This window comes from Ochotona princeps, chromosome 6 (genome assembly GCF_030435755.1).
Source record: "Ochotona princeps isolate mOchPri1 chromosome 6, mOchPri1.hap1, whole genome shotgun sequence".
NCBI lineage: Eukaryota > Metazoa > Chordata > Mammalia > Lagomorpha > Ochotonidae > Ochotona > Ochotona princeps.
This window is the reverse complement of record NC_080837.1, coordinates 44,660,947-44,682,824: the sequence shown is the minus strand read 5'-3', so window position 1 is coordinate 44,682,824 and position 21,878 is coordinate 44,660,947. Positions and strand designations below refer to the sequence as shown.

General features: G+C 37.2%; 1 protein-coding gene across 1 annotated transcript; it reads left to right on the top strand.

Annotated features, from left to right (window-relative positions):
• The first annotated feature begins 9,099 nt into the window (after positions 1–9,099).
• LOC101518866 (olfactory receptor 4K17) lies at positions 9,100–10,047 on the top strand. Its single transcript, XM_004584863.4, has one exon. It carries the CDS (start codon positions 9,100–9,102, stop codon positions 10,045–10,047), a length of 948 nt encoding a protein of 315 aa, XP_004584920.4.
• Positions 10,048–21,878: the final 11,831 nt, after the last annotated feature.

The following is a 21,878-nucleotide window of genomic DNA, read 5'->3' as shown; positions in this document are numbered from 1 at the left end:
TCTCTCTCCTCTCTCTCTCTCCCTTTCTCTCTCTCTCTCTCTCTCTCTCTCTCTCTCTCCATATATATATATATATATATATATATATATATATATATATATAATATTCATCTCTCTTTCTATCTCTCTCTCTCCTCCTTCACTTTCCCTCTCTCTGTAACTCTTTTGAATATGTAAATAAATAGTTTAGAAAAAGTCTCCATGATTAATGTTTTATTCAGATTGCTCTACATTTACATAGTGTGCGTCCTTCAGTTTGGCATGTCAAAAGTCTTATTTTAATCCAGAAATTTACTTTCTCAGATGAAAAGATGCTGTAAACTTCTTTTTACTTCCCTCATTCTAGCCTAAACTTAGCCATTTCTCTTAAAATTACTGGTTCCTGGCAATGGATAACCATTATTTGATATCAAAACTTTGGAATTAGTTGAGGCTACTTTTACTTTATCATTGCTCCTAAGTCCACACAGAGGACAGAGAAAAGGAAAAATAAAAGCTTGTATGAGTATATCTGTGAGAAAACTTCAGAAAGTTCATGGAAAAATCCTTATTTTTAATTTTCTAATTTGAGATACAAACACAGTGAAACAGACATACAGAGAAATAGAGACAGACACAGTGTAATATAACAAATTCCCATTCTCTGATACATTTGCAAATGTCCACAACGGCTGAGACAAGACCAAAGTCAGCATTTGGAAACTCAGTGCAAGTTTCCTACTTGGATCACAAAAACTCAATTAGTTGTATTATTGCTGTCTTGCATGATCTGAATGAACAAAAAGCTTGAATCACATGTTTTGGCGACATTGAGCAAGGTGTTCTGATACGGAACTGGAGCATCCTAGCTGGTACCTGGATCGCTAGGATAAACCCCTACTCTTGTTTTTTATTGATAACCGACATAGAAAAAATTTAAACAATTAAAAGGTGCCATGTGATATCTAGGTATGTGATATATGTGAGACAAGATGGGATAAAAAGAAGGCAACATGTGAGCTGTGAGGACCTCTGTGATCTCCCTAATGGGAGGAATTCACCTGTCGTGTTGGATGTATCATGGATGCTGACACATCACACCAATACTTTGCAAACCTGAAGCTTTATTCCCTCACCAGACAGAATTCCCATGATAACCACTTATTTAGAATTTCCAGTTTTCTGACACATATTGGACACTACCTAATTCTAAGAGCGACTATATAAGGAGATCCTCAGGCTGGAATTCATATACGTTAGTGACATGTTCTTTGATGCAGAACTATGAATTCAGAAGGCATGCGCTCATCTAGATATGTCCACACTGAAACTCCTTGCTTTTGCTTTTTCTAAACAGGTAAGAAGATACTATTATTCTAACAGCTCACTGCATTTGTATGTTACAGATCACACAATCTGGCAAATCTGAAGATAAAATTGGTGTAATCAGCCATGTAGCAGTGCTGCGGGCTAAAGTTGAGGAAAATATTAAAAGATGTGAAATTGTGCCAAAAATGATTTAAGCTTACAGCTTTGAGAATAACAAATTCTTTTCATGAATATACTACTATGAGATGTGACAAGCAACAGTCTCAATTAGTGATTTTTTTCATAAAGAGATCTCCGTTCTGGATCATGAGGTATGCTGGATGCTTAGATGACAATAATAAGTAAGTAATTCACAATCTTGGAAATAGATAGAAATTGCAGCATATATTATGTGTGCAGCTCCATAGGAGCACCAAAATCCTCTTTCTGAATCCAGTTGTTAGAAGAGGCTCCAAAGAGATTGCATTCAAATAGATATTGAAGGAAAGTTGAAAGAGGATGATTCACTGATCTGAACATACGCACTTCTTTTTAATACAGATTTACATTTTCTAAAACCATTATTTCTAGAAGTTTTCTGTGGTGACCTAGAATTTGCTAAATAATTCCATTAAAATAGGCATTGAGGTTTGGTACCCATTATCCCTCCCCCTACCTCCTTAAACACCTTCTTTCCCACATCCTTAAAAGCCCCTAGTAATCTCCATTACAAGTTCAGATTTTTTTTGAAATTTTCACATGTGAAAGTAAACGAATATTCTTGCCCCTATGTCTGCTTTAATTCATTTATTATATAGTTGCATCTGCTTTGTTACTAAAGCAGGTTTTCATTCATTGTAAGCATAAGAATATTCAATTGTACATCTATGCCATGGTTTCCAGAGATATTATGCTCTAATCAAAAAGAAATGATGTGAAAATGCAAAGGTAGTTGCTTGATTTGATAGATTTATTCTATGTGTGTTTAAATATTTCACTCTGGGTCACAAAAAATGTACTAGTTTTTCATGCTAATACAACATCTTAAAAATAAAAATGACCCATTTACTACTTGTTGAAATGTGTATTTATTGTTTGTTGTTGATTCAGCTTTAATTACTCCAGATGATAAAGTGCTATAAATCGAATTACTGATTTTAGAGTTTTGCTAAGAAGCTTGGAAGAATAAAGAATTTAGAAAATACAACCATGTCTAGTTCTTCTCTCCAGTGAGAAGAGATGTTGTCGTAGTTCAGGGTTAACAGAGGATTGAGACTCTAAAGGCATGTTACTAGAACGGAGTCAAAAATCCACAGATGTTTCTAGTCAGCGCAAAATACTGTGTTCAGAATCATATAATAATGATAGGGTTGTAGACCTGGAAAGCACTGGTATTTTCAAAGAAAATATATAGATTAAGCCTTAGCATCTGGACTAGCAACTAAAGAAAATGTATAGTCAACAACCTAAATTGAAAGAAACAGGAGCACCAGCTTCAAGTTCTTAAACCTAAAATGTGTGAATGCTTCTCCAGAGGTTTGCAAAACATCAGGTGACTTCAAAAAGTTCAGTGAAACAGAAACAACAACAAACCAATGCAGTCACAGAAAATGATCTGAACAGACAGTTCTTAACATAGGTGGCCAAAATGCAAAAATATCACTGTCAGTACCACAATAAGATGTCACTACATGCCTTTTAGAGTGGTTGTTGTCAGAACAACAATGACAAATGCTAGCAAGGATGCTGAGAAAGAATTCTTATACACAATTTCTGGGAATATAAATAAACACAGCTATTATGAAAAATAGTATGGAAATTTCTCTAAAAGCTGGAAACTCAACTGTCATTTGATCTAGGAATTTCACTCCTGAATTTATGTCCAAAAGGGATAGAATCAATGTTATCAAATTGATACCTGTTTATTGCAGTACTGTTCACAGTAGCCAAGATAGTGAATCAAACAAGGCATTATTCATCACCAAATGAATGGATAAGAAAAATGCGATATACATACACAAGGAAATATTACTCAGGCATAGCACAATGAAGGGCCATCATTAGGAGCAAAATGGATGAAACTGTAAAACATTATATTAAGTGAAATAAATCGGTCATCAAAAGACAAACTGTGGTCCTCTCTGATGGGTTGCAACTTCCACCGGTGAGCATGAAAACCAGGACATGGGCAGGCCTATTTAGACAGGTGGTGACACTTACCAGCATGAATGTAGCCTGGATAGTGGAGTTGGTTGGGGTAAGCTAGGGTTCAACACTCATTGACATGTACAAGAGCAGAATAGGACTTGAGACAGACTAGACAGGGTTGCTGTACAAATTGGCAAGCACATGTGGATGGGTATGAGGGCAGGCCTAGTGGAGTTGAATGGGGGGGTCGCTCGAACTAGGCTGCACACCCACTGGTGTACATGAGGTGTGTGGTAAGCATGGTTAGGCTGGGCTGGGCCACAGTATCTATTGATTTACATGAGAGATGGGGCTGGAGACAGAATTGACCCAGCAATTGAAGCTATTAGTATGTGCGTAGGCTGATGTGGGAAACATACAGAGCCAAATCCTGTGTTAGTTAGTGCACAAAAGATTCATGTCTGGGATCACTTCAAACAGAGTGATCTAAACCACTGCACTCAGAATCCAACCATGGGGAGAATCACAGGATCTGTGTTCTGACTGTGGAGGGCATGTGTCAGAACTGGGACTCAATGGCTTGGATGCAGAGTGCACAGGATACCAGATGAACACGGAATATGTGGCAGTCCATTGGAGCCTAAAGACAACTGGTACCATAGCAGAGGAAGGAGAGCAGAGCAAATTCAGCATTTTAATTCTAACCAGTATTAATATAAGTTAGAGATTCAATCGACGTGAGATGATAGCAACTCGAGACTTTAAAAACTGGCTATGAATGGTGTTTTTAAAATTTCACCAAAAATATAATCTAAAAATAAATTTACTTTATTCCAAAGTTTTTAAAGCCACACATGGTTTTTGACAGCATGACTTTTTCATAAACATCTCAGATGCCCTAGTACTTCTGCTGTGGCACAGCAGGAAAGTAGAGGTGAATTTGCAGTTGTACAAGAAATGTGTAAAAACTGTGGGCAACATCCTAACTCTGAGAGCTTTTTTCCCCAAAAGTTCAAATGATTAGATAGAATAGAAATGTATTTAATTTCCAAGTTCATGGCTAAAAATATGAGTACTGTAAAAGAATAAAGAAAGCATCATTTAGCTCCATTATGCGTAAGTGTTCTAGACCTGGTATGTGTTCTCAGTGGTTGACTGTGTTATTCTGCTGTTGTCAAATTCAGTTAAATGTTAAAAGTTACGTTTTCAATCCACTTTGTCATTGTAATCGCTGTCAGAGTAGAGTATAATTTTTGTGAGTAAAGGGGAAAGGAATATGGCATAATATCCATCTCACATGAAAGAGAAATCACATGTTAAGTCATGCAATAATTTGCCTCAGAGTAACAAGCAGTATTAAAGAATGACTCAGCATGAGAAGGACAATAGTGCAACTTATTCAATTATTCAACATTTTTGTCTAGTCATATAGCCATTAATTAATAATTCTATTCATTACTAATTTTACTCTTAAAGCTTATAGAATTTAAGAAAGTATAGTGGTGCCCAAGAAGATGCTGAAATTAACACCAGGCTTATGAGAATTTAATCACTTAATTCTGATTTTATGAAGTCCTAAGTTTGAATGCCAACACTTTACTTGTGTGAACTTCAGTAAGATAGTAGTGAGATAATTAACAATAAACCTAAAATTAATTGTGTGCCTTCCTTATGTTGGATGTTGTGTTAAATATTTCCACAAACCATTGCAAGCAAATTGTTCAACTTCAAGTCATAATCATTAGTTTTTGTAACACAACATAGCTATTTGGAAGACTAACATAAAAAGTAGTTATCAGTACAAAAGTTCTTGTGTCCATCTCCCTTTTTATTATTATTGTCGTTAAACCCTCCAGATAATGAAACTTAGTGACAAAAACTTAATATCAAAAGCTTAAATGACAAGATCCATGGCTTTCCAGTAATTCTTTATTAATTGCCAATTGTCCTTCTGAATCTGAGTAAAACAGGAAAATAATGCTGACATATTTTTCACAGGTGAAAAATGAATTTCTGTATTTATCAGAAAGTTAGATGTGTAAATATAAGTCCCTGAGCTTATTTTGCACAACTACATTTGCCCATACTTGCAAAAACAAACTCAGTGTAACAGGAAGACTTTAAAAATGACAAATTCTGTAGTTGAAAAATTTCAGAGTTATATACTATGATTTGGTTCTAACACAGCACTATTTTGCAGTAAATTGCATGGCTATTCTACAAATGATATATTTTTCATAGTTTTTTTCCCTAAGTGTTCTAAAACATCAGCTGTCTCAGTTTATGCCTCCCTCACAGTCTGATGGTACGGAAGAAGTGAAAGAAGCTTTGGGAGTTGTGTTTTAAAGTACTCACCTAATGCAAATTCAAGTATATGTTTTTACCATTTTTCTCTAGAAAATTAGGTTTTATGTGTTACATTTAGATTTAGTCAACTTTGTAGATACTCTTTTAGAAGTTATAAACTTGATTGTTTCACATATCTAATTTTTACTTCATACTTCATTGAAAAGGACTTTGTTTCTGTTTAGTTTATTCTGATATTACATCAATGTATTATGCACTTGCATTTTCATTGTTATGAGAATCTTAATTCTGTTCCTGCTGTGCCCAATGTGCTATCTTATCCTTTCACCCTGAAACATCCTCAATCGTCTCACTCACGATTTCAGTTTCTCTAAAAACACTGAAATTGATTCCTAAATTATAATTCAGTAAAGTGATTGCATAAGAAAAAAATAGGAGTTAGTGGTAAAGACCATTGATATAACATTTACCTGAACCATTGCCCAATATTTGTAAAAATATGAAAATTTGACATGGTACATATCAATATGTGCACTTAATGTTTATAAAATCAGATAATTAATAATGTAATGTAATAAATTTATTTCCATTTGAAAATGTGAATTCTTTCTTGTTCTTATTTATTTATTCATTCATTTATTTATTTGAAAGAGGTACAATTAGAGGGGCAGATTTTTCATCAGCTGAATCACTATCCTAAACACAGCAATGGCCAGGGCTAGTTCAGCAGGTCTACTATAGCAGGGACACAGACACTTGGGCAACCCTCTGCTGCCTGCAAAGCACATTAGCAGAAAGCTGTATTGGAAACAGAGCAGCATGGACTCACATTGGCTCTCGTTTGAGCTGCTGCTATTACAGCAGGAGGTTGATTCACTGAGACATAACACAATCCTATCTATATGTTTAAATACTGCTTCTCAAAGGTGCAAAATTACACTCTATTATTTCCTGCAAGTTATTTGAGAAAGTAAGCCTAAATTGTGTGACATTTAGAACACTCCGGATTTTCATGTGTTGTTATTGTGACTATTTTATTGTACACACATAATCATGTCTTTATGGTAAATTCTCAAAAGTAAAACTGTCTTAAAGGCTCTATACATTTTAAAGTTTCTGAAACATAGACAGGGAGAACCAGCACAATTAACCACCAAATGATATAAGCATCTGCACACAAAATGGTGCAAGGGCATATAGGAAAGATATTACAGAACTCTTTCAAGATAATCTGTCAGAAAGTTGTATCTGATATTTGTATTTAATCAAGGTTAAAATCAAGGTAGCTAGAATATAAGGAAAAAACTTGAAACATGGCTAGAATAAATATACTCAAACTATAATAACAAATCAATTATTAATAGACTCAGTAAGTTTGGACTTGAAAGGAGCTTGGGCACGACCACCTTGTCTTGCCGACTGTGAAGATAATAGCCAGAAGCAAAGATGTGCCCGTTATTGGAGGCAGCATTGACTTTTATGTTCAGGCTCCCAACCCTATTCAACAGTGTTTCCAAACATCACACTCACTCCTCCCATCTTCAGTAACAGAAACACAGAATTCATGACCTCCAACCTGGTTTTTTTGTGTGTAATGTTGATTCATATTGGTTTTTTGAGTCCTCTCTCTGTCACTCACACACACACACACACACACACACACACACACAGTATCATTCCCCATATTGGAACACAGCATTCTACCTCTTCGAACAGCAGCCTAAGCTTGGGAGAGTCAGCAAAGCTGTCTTTCATCAAGTACAGGTCTGTGATGCTGTACAAGAATATGAATGGAGGCCTAGTGAAGACTATGACCAGCATATGAATGGCAATCTATGATATGTTGATGGGATATAATTTTATAACTACAACTAAAAAGTGACATGTGAGCTGAAAGTGGGGATAAAGGCTTTGCGATATCACAAATGATGTCACTTAAGTTCACAGATGTTTCTTTTTTCTTCCACTATATGTGTCCTTGTTAGAATAATTTTTACTGTTATTTCAAGGACCCTAAGATTCAGAATATTCAGAATATACATCCATGCTATTTAATCTTGACTGACTTCAAATTTTTGTAATCTTAAAAATATATTTTCATTTATTTGAAAGGCAGAGACAGTGAGCACTTCCATCCATTATGGCATGCAGCAGGCAGGACTGAGCCAGGCTTACCCTAGGATCCCAGAAACTCCATCCCGGTCTAACACGTGGTGGCTAAGAACCAACTTTGTGAGCCAATATCCACTGCCTTCTGGTGTGCTCGTAGTAAGAAGCTGAAATCGGGAACAGATAAGTACTCAAAATCAGGCACTGTAATATGGGTTGCAGATGCCCTAAGTGACCTTTTGACAGCTGAGCCAATCACTTCTGCATTGTCTGCATTTTAGAGGCCTATGAAACTACAGTAGCAATGTGGACTTCAGTCACAGAAGGCGGTTGGCACTGACACTCACATCTGGAAGAAAGGTAGGAAAGTCTAAGAGGGAGGAGCAGACATCCACTCTAGTTCTGGTAGAGAGCAGTCTGCTTCACTCTCAAGTTCACACACTCTTATCCACATGCATCTCTATGTCTGCTAAGATGCAGCACTTTTCAAAACTCTGGGGATTACAGTTAGGAAGACCACTCGCTGCAAGCGTCACTGTTTTAAGGAGTTTCTGCCAACCCCTTTTGCTCTCCAAGGATTTCAAATTAAGCCACATTGCAGCCCACAAAAACACAAACCACCTAAAGATCATAGGGTCTCTTTTGACCTATGAAGATGAGGCAAATGCCCCTCTTGAGCTCATGTTTGGCTTGAGAGAAACTTGACATGTGAGTAGGCTGTTATTTAAAAACTAGGGTTAGAAGTCCCCTATGAACTATCTGATTCCTTCTTAGATGTAATGAAGGCATTCCCAGTGCCATGGTCTAGTGTCTAAAGTCCTCGCCTTGAATGCACTGGGATCCCATATGGGCACCAGTTCTAATCCAGCAGCCCGCTTCCCATCCAGCTCCCTGCTTGTGGCCTAGGAAAGCAGTGGAGGACGGCCCAAAGCCTTGGGACCCTGCACCTGCGTGGGAGACCCAGAAGAGGCTCCTGGCTCCTGGCTTCAGATCGGCACAGCTCCAGCCGTTGCAGCCACTGGAGAAGTGAATCAGTAGAGCAAAGATCTTCCTCTCTGTTTCTTCTCTTCTCTGTACATCTGCCTTTCCAATAAAAATAAATATTAAAAAAAGAAGTAATGCAGGCTATCACTGAATTTCAACGTTTAAGAAAATTATTGTGTGAGCCAAAGTAATGAGAAAGCTCCTTAATATCTTATATGAATGATCTCTGTATTCTTTCCATAGGGATCTGAGAACAAACCTACGATGGAGTTCACAGAAGTACTAAATCAGTCTCAAGTATCAGAATTCATCTTACTGGGATTCAGTAACTCCCAAGATACTCAATTTCTTCTCTTTGCACTCTTTTTGGTTATCTATGTGGCTACAATTGTTGGAAACCTTTTCATTGTGATCACAGTGACTTGCACCCCAAATCTGCACACTCCCATGTATTTTCTCCTTGCTAATCTCTCATTTGTGGATATGACCCTTGCTTCCTTCGCCACCCCTAAGATGATTGCAAACTTAGTCAAAAATCATAAGACAATTTCTTTTGCTGGCTGTTTCACTCAGATATTTCTTCTTCACTTACTGGGTGTAGTTGAAATGATACTGCTGGTTTCCATGGCTTATGACAGATATGTGGCCATCTGTAAGCCTCTGCACTACACAGTCATCATGAACAAGAAAGTGTGTGTTTTCCTTGTATTGATTTCATGGTTCTTAGGTTTTCTTCACTCGGGCCTTCAGATACCCTTTGCTGTGAATTTGCCTTTCTGTGGTCCCAATGTGATGGACAGCATTTTCTGTGATCTCCCTCTGCTTTCCAGACTTGCCTGCGTAGACACCTATAGTGTGCGGATAGTCATTGTTGCAAACAGTGGAGTGATATCCCTGAGCTGCTTCTTCGTTTTGCTTGTTTCTTACAGTCGAATCTTCACAACCATTAGGAGGCACTCTTCTGCTGGGCACTCCAAAGCCCGTTCAACACTGGCTGCTCACATCACAGTAGTGATTCTCTTCTTCGGCCCATGTATCATCATTTATATATGGCCCTCCGGCAACCACTCTGTGGATAAGTTCCTGTCTGTTTTTTACACTGTCATCACCCCTATTTTGAATCCTCTTATTTACAGTCTGCGAAACAAAGAAATGAAGATAGCCATGAGGAAACTGTGGAGAGCCTTCGTGAAGCCTAGAAGTGATACTTAGGCTTAAAAAGGTCATTGAGAAACACAGGATACTTAAAAAACTTTTAAGTATCCTTTCCAAAAAGGGTGGTTGGATCAATGCAGAGGAAGTCAAACAAAATTCGTCAAGACGGTAGAAGTCCAATATTAAACAGTACCTTAGCTATTTCAAAATACTTTTTAAAAAAATAAACATTTTGAAACAAATGTGGAAACAATTTACTACTGGCAGTCAAGCTGGTTTGCATGGATTCCTGCAATTTGGACATTTTAACAAATTCTGACAGTGAGGTTGCTGCTATAACATATTTTATTCTGCTCCTAATATACTACACATGGGTACTTCTCACTGTCTGACAAAGCCCTAAAGCTGGTGCACCAAGGCCCTCTCTACCTGCGCTGCCCGCATCATGTGGTGATGCTCTACTTTGTGCCATGTATCTCCATGTATATGTGGGCTTTCCACATCACTTGGGCAGACAAATGTCTCACCATGTTTTACTCTGTTTCAACATATTTTCTAAATCTAGCCATCCTTACCCTGAGAAATAAAGAGATGAAAAATGCTAGGAAGTGATTTAGAAGCTTGTGCATGGATGTTAATGGACATTCTTATGGTCCAAAAGCCTCACTTCATTTTCAATCCTACAAAATAGGTCGACACATCAGAGCATTGGTTTATCTTTTATTTTTCATTAATACAAAATTAACAGATCTAATGTTTCTTATAAGTGATATTATAAGATAGCCATACCTCTCTCCCACTTTCATTCCCTCAATACCCCTCCTTCCTTCCTTTTTTCTTTAGTTTTACAAAAAATATAATTTCAATTCACTCCATAATCAAAGGTTTACTACTTCTCTAACCATAGTATCCAACAAAAAATCTATAAAAGATAACACTCCTGAGGAGTATAAGCAAGAACTAAAACAATAAATTACAAGATATGTTTCATTTCTATATAATTTTTCCTATTCTATATCAGCAGACACCCTCCAAATTGTATGTTTTCCTAGTTATGTGATAGTTGACATAGAGCCTTTAATTTTAAAAGGTGGTCCAGGCTACAGATACACATATCTGATACAATTCATAATGGTATTTAAAATTAATCAATAGCCATACCTTTGGTATAGTTTTCCACTCAAATGCTAATGGGGAAAATGAGTTAAAATCAAATATAAAGTAATTAACTACACAGGAGTAAATGCTGGATTAGGGCTTGACTTGATTGCTCAGTTGGCTAATCCTCCATCTCCAAGTGCAGATCCCATAAGGGCACCAGTTCATGTCCCAGCTGCTCCACTTCCCATCTAGCTCCCTGCTTGTGGCTTGGGAAAGCAGTAGAGGACGGCTAAAAGCCTTTGGACACTGCAGCCACACTTAACACAGCAGAACAAATAATACATGCTACCTCTCATATTAGGAAGCTTAAAACAATATTAGTGTTTGTTATCTATTGAATTCAAAATGGTGATTGCCAGAATCTGGGAAATGTGGAGGAAAGTGAAAGGCATAAGATTGGATAATGGGTTCCAAGGCATGGAAGAGGGACCATAACAGGTTCTGGTGTTTCCAGCATCTTAGTGTGACAATGATTCACAACGAAGTATTATAGTCTATATAAAGAACTGTAAGAAAGGGCTGATAAGGAATGGAATGGTTCATTGCCTGGAGTTACTGCTTTAAATTATGCGTAGATATTGAGACATGGCATTGCACCCCTAAACCATGCAAGCATTACACATAATCAAAAATTTTAAAATAGAATGTAAAATATAGACACTCAGTAAATGTTAGTTTTTCACAAATTCAATGTAATTCACAGATACAATTCTAAGAATACAATGAGATTCCCTTCCTTCTTTCTTCTTCCTCCCTTTGCCTCCACAATCTGTCTCCCTATTTTCTGTTCTTTTCCTCCTTTTCTTTTTTCTTTTAATTCTTCTTCATGTCCTTTTAAATTTTTGAGATAACATTATCTTTGCTTTATTGTTTATTCTTTCAATTTATATAAAATGAGTGTATTTCTAATTTTTCACAATATAGATTTGGAAGCATAAGGGATCAACCCTCCTTCTCCTCTCTCCTTTATCCTCTTCTGTATCATCTGGTCATGACATAATGCTGTTTCTGAGCTCCAGTTTTACGGATTGAAGTGTAGAACATGACCCAACTTATGATAGATGGTGTAGATTACGCAATCACTAGATATTTCTAAAGAGAACTAAATCAGAAAAACAAAGAGATGTGCTCAAGCCCATGTTTACTATTTAAATTGCTAAGATACAGAAACAACCCATTAACTCATGAAAGCAAAAGAACAGGTGTCTTATATGGATGCCCTTCAACTTACATTTAGGCTACATGCCATCAATCCATTGTAAAAATTAAAAGCAGCACAAATTCAAATTTATCTAATGCAACTATAGTACTGGACATTATAGCTTCACAGTACAGTGCATTGAAGCATTGACTGGCTAAACTCATGCTCACTCAGCTGTGAGTTCACGCTCACTTGGTTGGCTGTGAGCTCATGTTCACTTGGTTGGCTGTGAGTTCATGCTCACTTGGTTGGCTGTGAGCTCACGCTCAGTCAACCAAGTGAGCTCACACTTACTTGGTTGGCCGTGAGCTAACGCTCACTTTTGGCTGTGAGCTCACACTTACTTGGTTGGCTGTGAGCTCACGTTCACTTGGTTGGCTGTGAACTCATGCTCATTTGGTTGGCTGTGAGCTCACACTTACTTGGTTGGCCGTGAGCTAATGCTCACTTGGTTGGCCGTGAGCTCAAGTTCACTTGGTTGGCTGTGAGCTCACATTCACTTGGTTGGCTGTGAGCTCATGCTCATTTGGTTGGCTGTGAGCTGCGTGTATCTGCTGCTGTCCAGCATCACAACAGATTGCTGTGCTTAAGACTGCCAGTGAAGAAAAACGAGAAGATGCAAAATTATAGTACAGTTTTTACACATCTTCAGTTTACTTATTAATTCATCAAATAAAGATATCTTATTTTTTTGTTTTACAACTATAAACAAGCTACTTTACATAACAATGGGAAGGTTTTCATGTGAACTTGAGTGAAGCACAATGGCTTGGTCTTAAAGTAAGATTACCTTTAATTTTGTAAGAAGCTGACAAACTGTCCTCCAACGTGATTGATCTTTGTTCATTCTCATCGGCCAAAAGTCGGTTTTTCTGTTTCCTCACATTCTCAGCAAGCATCTGGTGTTTTCACCATTTTGGATTTTGATCATTCCAGTAGATGTACAAGGCATCTCATTTTTATTTGTATTTTCATGATTATTTAAAACATAGAACATATTTTCATAAGTTCCGTTTCCATAAGTGTGTTTATTTTGTGGAGCATTCTTTTAAGGTCTTTTCTTCATTCTCTTTAAAGTCTTTTCTTTTTGAAATCTTATTATATTTGAAAGGTAGAGAGAAAAAGAGAGAGAAAAAATATAGACAGAACTAAGGATCATTTTCCTACTGTTCACTTAGCATTAGCCCCTCAACAGCTAACGCTGGATCAGGCCAAAGGCAGAATCCCAGAATTAAAAAAAAAAAAAGTCACCAAAATGGGTGACTGGGACTCCAATGCTTGAAACATCAACTCCTATCTCTCAGTATGTAAATCAGCAGGAACTGGAATCAGAAGCAACAATTTATGACCAAGCAGGGTCATAACAGCTGCATTGCACTGCCTGTCATCTTTTATTCATTTTAAAACCAAGTGACTTATTTTTGGATTGCTGAGTGTTGAGTTTTTTGTGTATTTTGGAAATAATCATTCATCAGATATATTATATATGTAAAACATTGTAAATGAAGGCCACTGTAAATGATATTATGTTTATAATGTCAAATTCTGAATATTCATGGTCACTGATGCAAAAGTGATGGTCTTTTGTATACTGATCATGAATCCTGCTGTGTTGGCTTGATCTCTTATTTTAAGAGTTTATGGCAGATTTTATTATTTAGTTTACATTTCTTTTTCATTTTAACATGTGTTCACATCTGTCTTACAAAAAGTTAAATATGAATTGTTTCTAAAGTTGTATAGATCCTGGTTACCTATGTTATTGAACTCCAAATTAATTGCTTAGTGATACTGTATTCAAGTATTTTAAAAAATTCATAAAAAATCCAGTTAAATGGTAACTTAATTGTGATTCAAAGCATCTTGAGGGGCCCGGCACAGTAGCCTAGTAGCAAAAGTCTTCACCTTGAACATACCTGGATCCCATATGGGTGCCGGTTCTATTCCTGGCTGCCCTGCTTCCCATCCAGCTCCCTGTTGGTGGCCTGGGAAAGCAGTGGAAGATGGCCCAAAACTTTGGGTACCTGCACTGGTGTGGGAGACATGGAAGAGGCTCCTGGCTCCTGGCTTCGGATCAGCTCAACTCCAGCCATTGCAGCCACTTGGGGAGTGAACCATCAAATGGAAGATCTTCCTCTCTGGCTCTCCTCCTCTCTGTATATCTGCCTTTCCAATAAAAATTAAAACATCTAAAAACAACATTTTGAAATTCATATTTATTTTTTCAAAAAGTAGAAATCTGTGAAAATTCAAAAATCTCTCATGAGATAAAAAATAATATAAATTATACTAATTATATTTAAAGTAAAATATGCCACAAGGAAAATAATACTACCAGAGATAAAGAAGGCAATTCCACACTGGAAAAAGAAATCAAAAATCAGGAGGCTATGACCATTTTAGTTATTACCTGTATCCTTAATATCACAGCTGTGATGATCTGAAATAAAAATACATGAAAAACAGACAAAATGTAATCCAAGTCTTCAATATATCACTCTCAATAACTGATGAAAGTACATCAAAAATATCATCAAAGATGTAACAACCAGGAAGTATACTAAAATCCAGTTTGATATAATTGACATTTGTAGAAAACAGATAAATGTCAAAATATTCCTTTTAGGCACACATAAGAATTTTGCAAAATTAGAGCATATTTTGGGCCAAAAAAAGTTTCAATAAATTTAAATTCAAACAGGTGTCTGTGCGCATGAATGTTCACAAATATTTGTATTAGTCCCAAACTAATAAACCACATATCCCTCATTACATTACTCACCTGGGCTACACACATACAATAGAATACTACTCCCCAGTTAGAAGAAATGCACAAAGTACAGCAGGTATCAAAATAATTATGTGGTAGAAGAAGCCAACTAATGGAGAGAGGGAGAGAGCACTACTTGATTGGCTTCATGTAAAATTCTAAATTGTGTGAACTAATAAACTGTAACAGAAAAGAAACTAGCTGCTATGAAGGTGGGAAGAATGTGTGGTGGGAAAGGAAAGAGTGAGTTTCTTTTTTTTTTTTTATTGTTAATTATTTTGCATTATGTGACAGTTTCATAGGCTCTGGGAATCCCCCCCTCCCTCCCTCTCCCCTCCCCCCGGTGGATTCCTCCACCTTGATGCAGTATTACAGTTCAAATTCAATCAAGATTCTTTCATTGCAAACATATACCAAGCATAGAGTCCAGCTACTTATTGTCCAGATGGGTTGAACAGTTTCTTGGGGAGACCTTTTCTGGTCTGAAGTTTGAGCTGGCAGAATATCATCACAGTCAATTAAGAGTCCCAATATAACATCAACAGCAATTTGCAATGTTATGGAATTGACATGGTTTTGAGTAACCAGTGTATTAAAAAGAAAAAAAAAAAAAAAAGGAAAACAAGTCCTAGCCACCACCTATGATTAGCTCATTGACATTTCAATTTTAGTTCATATACAGGACCGGCTGCTCTGTACCTTAAAATGGCCATAAGGCACCATTCAGCTGTTTCGTGTCCATTTCATCTTGGTATTTAGCCAGTTGTTGTGTTGAAGTAAAATTTTGCTGATCTTGGCAGATTTTAGGATAATCCAGACTGGCTTGTAACTCTAACAAGATATATGTCAACATTTTAGGTGCAGAACATTTTTTTGGGGGGGGCGGGGTGTGCAGGAAAATCCTCAACACCATGGTGAGGAGTAACTAATCTTTGTGACCCACCCAGCGAGGCATGAGCCAATCCATGCCAGCTGGAAAGAGTGAGTTTCAAAGAACATGGGAACTTTGAGGACACATGCATATGCTAAATACTTATTATGATGATCCTTATATGGTTACATACATGTATCAAATTTATTATGTATATATTCTAAATAATGGGCATTTTATTATAAGTCATTTGCAGAACAACTAAATCAAACTAAGAAATCAAAATAATTCTATAAATATTACTCTTTTAAAAATCGGAGACTTTTTTGATTATTTATACACAATGCGCACCTGTTGATACTTCAGATTATAATATATAATGTTGAAAAAATAGGTAAGGTCACCAAGAATATCTACCTACTTAGATAAACTTGATACCCATTCATAAATTTGTTTTACACTGGTAGAATACGATTTTTCTTGTAACCAGGATTAAATCCTTAATTGAATCTGATTTTATAAGACAAGTTACAATTGAAGGTTGCACAAAGCATGCTGTTACATGTCAAATAGAGAATAATACTTTAAGTCTTACAAATATTTCACAAATATTTAATTCTGGTTGATTTATCCAAAGTTTTTGCTTCCTATGTAACAGACGATGTCACCCTGAGAACTTCCCAAGAGATGGTCAAGGCAGGTTATTCCCATTGCCCTCGTTCTGTTCAGAAGATAGGCTGCCTGGGTTAATGTCGCCGTGGGATCACTTCAGGTGGGGCGTATACACACCTGAGGGAAAGCAGGTCCACAGACCATCACCACCCAATCGTGGATCATCTCAAACACACATCAGAAGGCGAAATCAAAGGAGAAGCTGATCTCAGAGGAACGTTGTATTTAGTAAGTCATCTCACCTCTCGGAATCTCTTCTTTAGGGTGATTCTTAAAAAATATTTCATAGAATAAAATTCTTGAAATGTTTCGTGGAGACTCACCAATTTGAAGTTGAAGATGGATTTTTCATTTTTTATTTCTTCAGAAGTCATTTCAGCTCATCAGTCTTATTTCTACTGGAGTTTCTTCAATCTTAATAATAACAATGCAATCAACCACCATAACACACTGCTTAGGGAACTAACAATTTTCTAAATGTTCTCCAGTTGCCCTTCTTAAAATGGTACTTCTCAGGATAAGCTCTTAGCACAGCTCTATATACACTGCGTGGAATACCCAACTCCAGCTCCCTCCCTTTTCAGAGTGCCTGGGTCATCCAGGCTGTGTTTAGCATTCCACTGCCCTGCTTAAGTGTCTGCCTGCTGCAGGAATGGGCTGCAGATAGGGCCTCAAGCATGCTGTTCCTTGCCGCTACCAAGGGGGATCTCTCTCTCTCTCTCTTTCTCTCTCTCTCTCTTTCTCTCTCTCTTTCTCTAACTCTTTTTCCCATTCAAATAAAATAAGTGATTTTGAAAAAGCACCTCTCATTTAAGAAGTACTGTTTCTCATACGGGAGACAGAACTATGTACAATTTTTAATATATACAAGTTAAAAGAGTTACACACCAAGTGATAAGTTGCATTACAGTAGAAAAAAGATTTGTACCCATTACCTAAGGTGACAAGATGATGTGAACTGGTGGAAGGAGTTTCATACTCTTAGTCTCTTTCCCTAACTTTTCAGTTTAACCAGTCCTAGACATAACATTATCCTGTTCATCATAATTGTTCCTTTGTTACAGGTAAAGCATCCAACAGTAACTTAATTGAATATCTCTTGTCTCTTCTTAGTCTTCTTATCATGTAAGTAACTCTTCAGGGAAGGGCAGAGTAAATGTGAATTTTTATTAGCATAAAATTCAGGAATTGATAAGATTAGCATTTTGTGATAGAAATGAGAATTATGAGAATAGTAATAATTATAATAATTATGAGAATAATGATTCTGATGATAGGCACTGCAAAGGAGTTCAAGGAAACTTTATAATTTGAAAAATATATTTTGTTTCTTAATAATGATTTTGTCACAGAGCATTTGAGACTTGTGTTTCTTAACCTTTGTAAATCATTTCTCACCCAATGAAAAGAATTAAAAGCAGGTTGGTACAAAACAAAAAAACCCACAGTGATGTAAAATAGTATTAGGGATGGTGTCCTCTCAACAGCACTGACAATATGAGAAAAAATAGCAAAATGTTGAAATGATACTAATTATTAAGGAGCAGCATCTCTCTTTGTTTCTTTAACACTTCTATTATTCTCAAGAGGAATTTCATGTAAGCCACAAGTTCTTATAGCCACTGTGTAATTATATTCTCCAAGGTCAAAGATGGCCTAAGGGGAAAAATTCTAGTCAGGCTGAGCTTAATTAGTGTCTTGCTATTTGTTTTTATATTTTTAATATTCTCTTCTCCATTGAATCTTTGTTGTCGTATATTTAATTTGGCCTCATGTTAAAAATGCACTGTAATTAATAGCATTTTACATTTACTATGTTCATGAAATAAATTATGATGTATAATAAAGTCCTTACTACTTAATCCTTTCTTCTTTATTGTTACTAAATTTCAACAAATGTCCTTTCTATAATTTGGAGCACAGTGTAGAATACCTGTCTTTCTCTACAAGTATCAATGCTCCCACTGAACTGAAAAATGTATTCATCATAGAAAGAAATGTTTCATTATGACTGTGTAGAGCTATATTCTTTTTCGTAGAGTTATTGTATTTTTGTCGCAAAGTCAGATATACAGAGAGGAGAAGAGAGAGAGAGGAAGATCTTCCATCCGATGGTTCACTCCACAAGCGACCACAATGGCCAGAGCTGAGCCAATCTGAAGCCAGGAGCCAGGAGCCTCTTCCAGGTCTCCCACGTGGATGCAGGGTCCCAAGGCCTTGGACCATCCTCGACTGCTTTCCCAGCCACAAGCAGGAAGCTGGATGGGAAGCAGGATTACCAGGAATAGAACCGATGTCCATATGGGATCCTGATGTATGCAAGGCGAGGACTTTAGCCACTGTGCTGCCATGCTGGGCCCATGAAGCTGAATTTTTCTTTCCTCAAGTGAAGGAGAGAGAGAGAGAGAGAGAGAGAGAGAGAGAGAGAGAGATTTTCTATCCAGTGGTTCACGACTCAAATGTCTGTAGCAGCCAGATTTGAGCCAGGTTAAAGCCAAGAGAATGAAACTTTACCTAGATCTCCCACATTGGGAGCTGGAGATCAATGCCTGGGACACCCTCTGTTGTCTTCCCAGGAATGTAGGCAGGGAGCTGAATCAGAAGTGGAGCGGCTGGGACTCAAGCCGACACCCAAGTGTGTTGCTGGTGTCACAGGTGGCAACTTGATCCGCTGTCCCCAATGCCAGAAAGAGAGAGAGTAGGACTTACTTTTTTTTATGTGAAAACAAGTCTGGCAGAGAGAGGTGACTGGGAGAACATTGCAGAGGAAAACATTTTGCTTTCTCCCTTTCCTTCTCTCTCTCCAGTCATCACCATAACTCTGAATTCCAAACAAATACATAAACCTTTAAAATATATATATAGTGGCAATAGGCTAAAGTACACAATCCCAGGTGGAGGAAGAGGTTGTGACAGTTACTGTGAAAGAGGTAGTTTTGGTTTTAAAAACAACTGGAGTGATGGTAAATATAAAAATACTAAAATTTTTGGAAATGATAGTGAATGAGAGCAGTAAGATTATGGATCCAGGAAAAATGGTCAGTTTTGGTGGAAGACAGGAAATTCGTGTGGTGTTGGCTATAAATCTGGTGTTGGAATTGGTGAATGTGGTAAAAAGGTGGGGGGAATGCACAGACTGGTTACAGGTCTGAGCAAGAGAGGGAATCAGATATTATAAGGGAAGTTAAATGTTGCTTTGAGACAGCCATCCCAAATGCATTCAGGGTACTATAAGGGGGAGTTTGGATAACGGGTACAAAATTAGAGCGTAAATTTCTTGTATTACACAACACTGAGGTGACCATAGTGCCATATAATTTATATAATTTGTGAACAAATTAAAGAATCCTAAGGCTCCAATAAAACAGTAATATCAAAAAAGAGGAAATGTTATTGCTTTGATCACCACACGCTGTACACATTCATTGAAATGCTCCATGATTCCCCATAAATTTGCATAATTATTATCTGCCGATTCTTTTTTTGGTAGTAAGCATGCAAAATATTACAATCACTATCAAATAATACAGTCATTTCCCAAACACTTAAATATGTTCTTACTATATGTTCTAACTATTTAACTTTTGTGATCATAAGAAATTTGGCAGAAAATGTCCTCTGAAAATGAGTTAGAATGTTGTTGTTGGAGTCTGGATGATGGTTCATTAATCGTCTGCCTGCAAAGCTGGCATCACATATGGGCACCATTTCACATCCTGGCTGCTCCTCTTCCTGTCCAGCTTTCTGCTTATGACCTAGGAATGCAGAGGAAAATGGCCCAAGGCCTCGGGTCCTGCACCCACGTAGAAGACCCGGAAGAAGCTCCTGGCTCCCAGCTTTGCATCATGTTGGTTCTGGCCATTGTTGCAATTTGGGGAGTATACCAGTGGATGGAAGACCTCTGTCTCTGTGTCTCCTTCTCCCTCTGTAAAATTCACCTTTCCAATAAATGTAAATTAAAAAATCTTTTTAAAATGTTCTTGTTAGCTTTATTCATGTTAATGGGAGGATGGCAGACTTATCAATTGCTTCACATGCTTACAATGGAGTATTTTGAGAATTAAGCATAGATGAATCTGAAAAGTGTGATACTTAATTTAAAAAGCCAAGCACAACACATATTCTTATTTACTTTGCTTTCAGAAATACGCAATCCAGTCAATGTTGACAAGGGTAAGAGTAGTGATCACTTCTAGGGCTGTAGCTGGCTGAAAGAGTTTCAAGAGAATGTCCTGATGAGGTGCACATAGACATCTTTATCTTTATGGTGGTCAGTAGGTCCATACATGTCTGAAAAAACACCTCCATGTAAGCTTTTTAGGTAAGGTTTGCTCATTTTATTGCAAAAAACTATGAGCAGCATACAGGAGAAATACCATGTGCATGCTGTCATAGAAACTAACATTGACCCTTGACTTTCCTTTCTGGAAATTTACCTTCAGATACAAATGCACATATTTAGATTTATTTATTGTAGAATAGATTGAAACATTAAAATTTATACAGGCTGTAATGTTTCTAATTAGGATAAAGATTTTCAACTGATATTTTCACAAATCAAATAGTAAGAAGAAAATAAAGAAGTGGGAAAACTTTAAATATTAATATAACAAATGCTTAGGCTTTAATTGTTTTTTTGAAATACAGAGTTACAGAGAGAAGGAGAGAGAGAGAGAGGCATCTTCCATCCATTAATGGTTGCAATGGTAGGAACAAGCCAATCATAAAGCAGGAGCTTGGAGCCTTCTCCAGGTCTCCCACACGCGTGCAGATACCCAAATACTTAAATCACCCTCAGCTGCTTTCCCAGTTCATCAGCAGGAAGTTGGATGGAAGGTGGAGCATCCAGAATGTGAATCAGTGCCCATTTGGGATGCCAGCACTATAGGAAGAGGGTTACCTTACTGTGCAATGATAACAGAGCTTAACATGATAATTTTTCCAAGAAACAATGTAGAAATGAGGTGCAACACATTACATAAGGTATACTTCAAGTGTGAGCTGTGAAGTGGACAAAAATACTTTTTCTGTATCTACTGGGCTTGAACTTTGGACCCACATATCTCGCTGCTTTCTGGATCACCTACATAATGAAAGCCGCTGTGCTGGAGGAGCTGCTGAAGGTAGCACCACTGTTTCTGAGGAGACCCAGCCAAGCCAAATATACCCAAATACGGTATATTTCAAGTGTGAGCTGTGAAGTGGACAAAAAT

Excerpts from the sequence above, each read along its gene's own strand:
- LOC101518866 (XM_004584863.4), top strand. The coding sequence starts at position 9,100 with ATGGAGTTCACAGAAGTACTAAATCAGTCTCAAGTATCAGAATTCATC.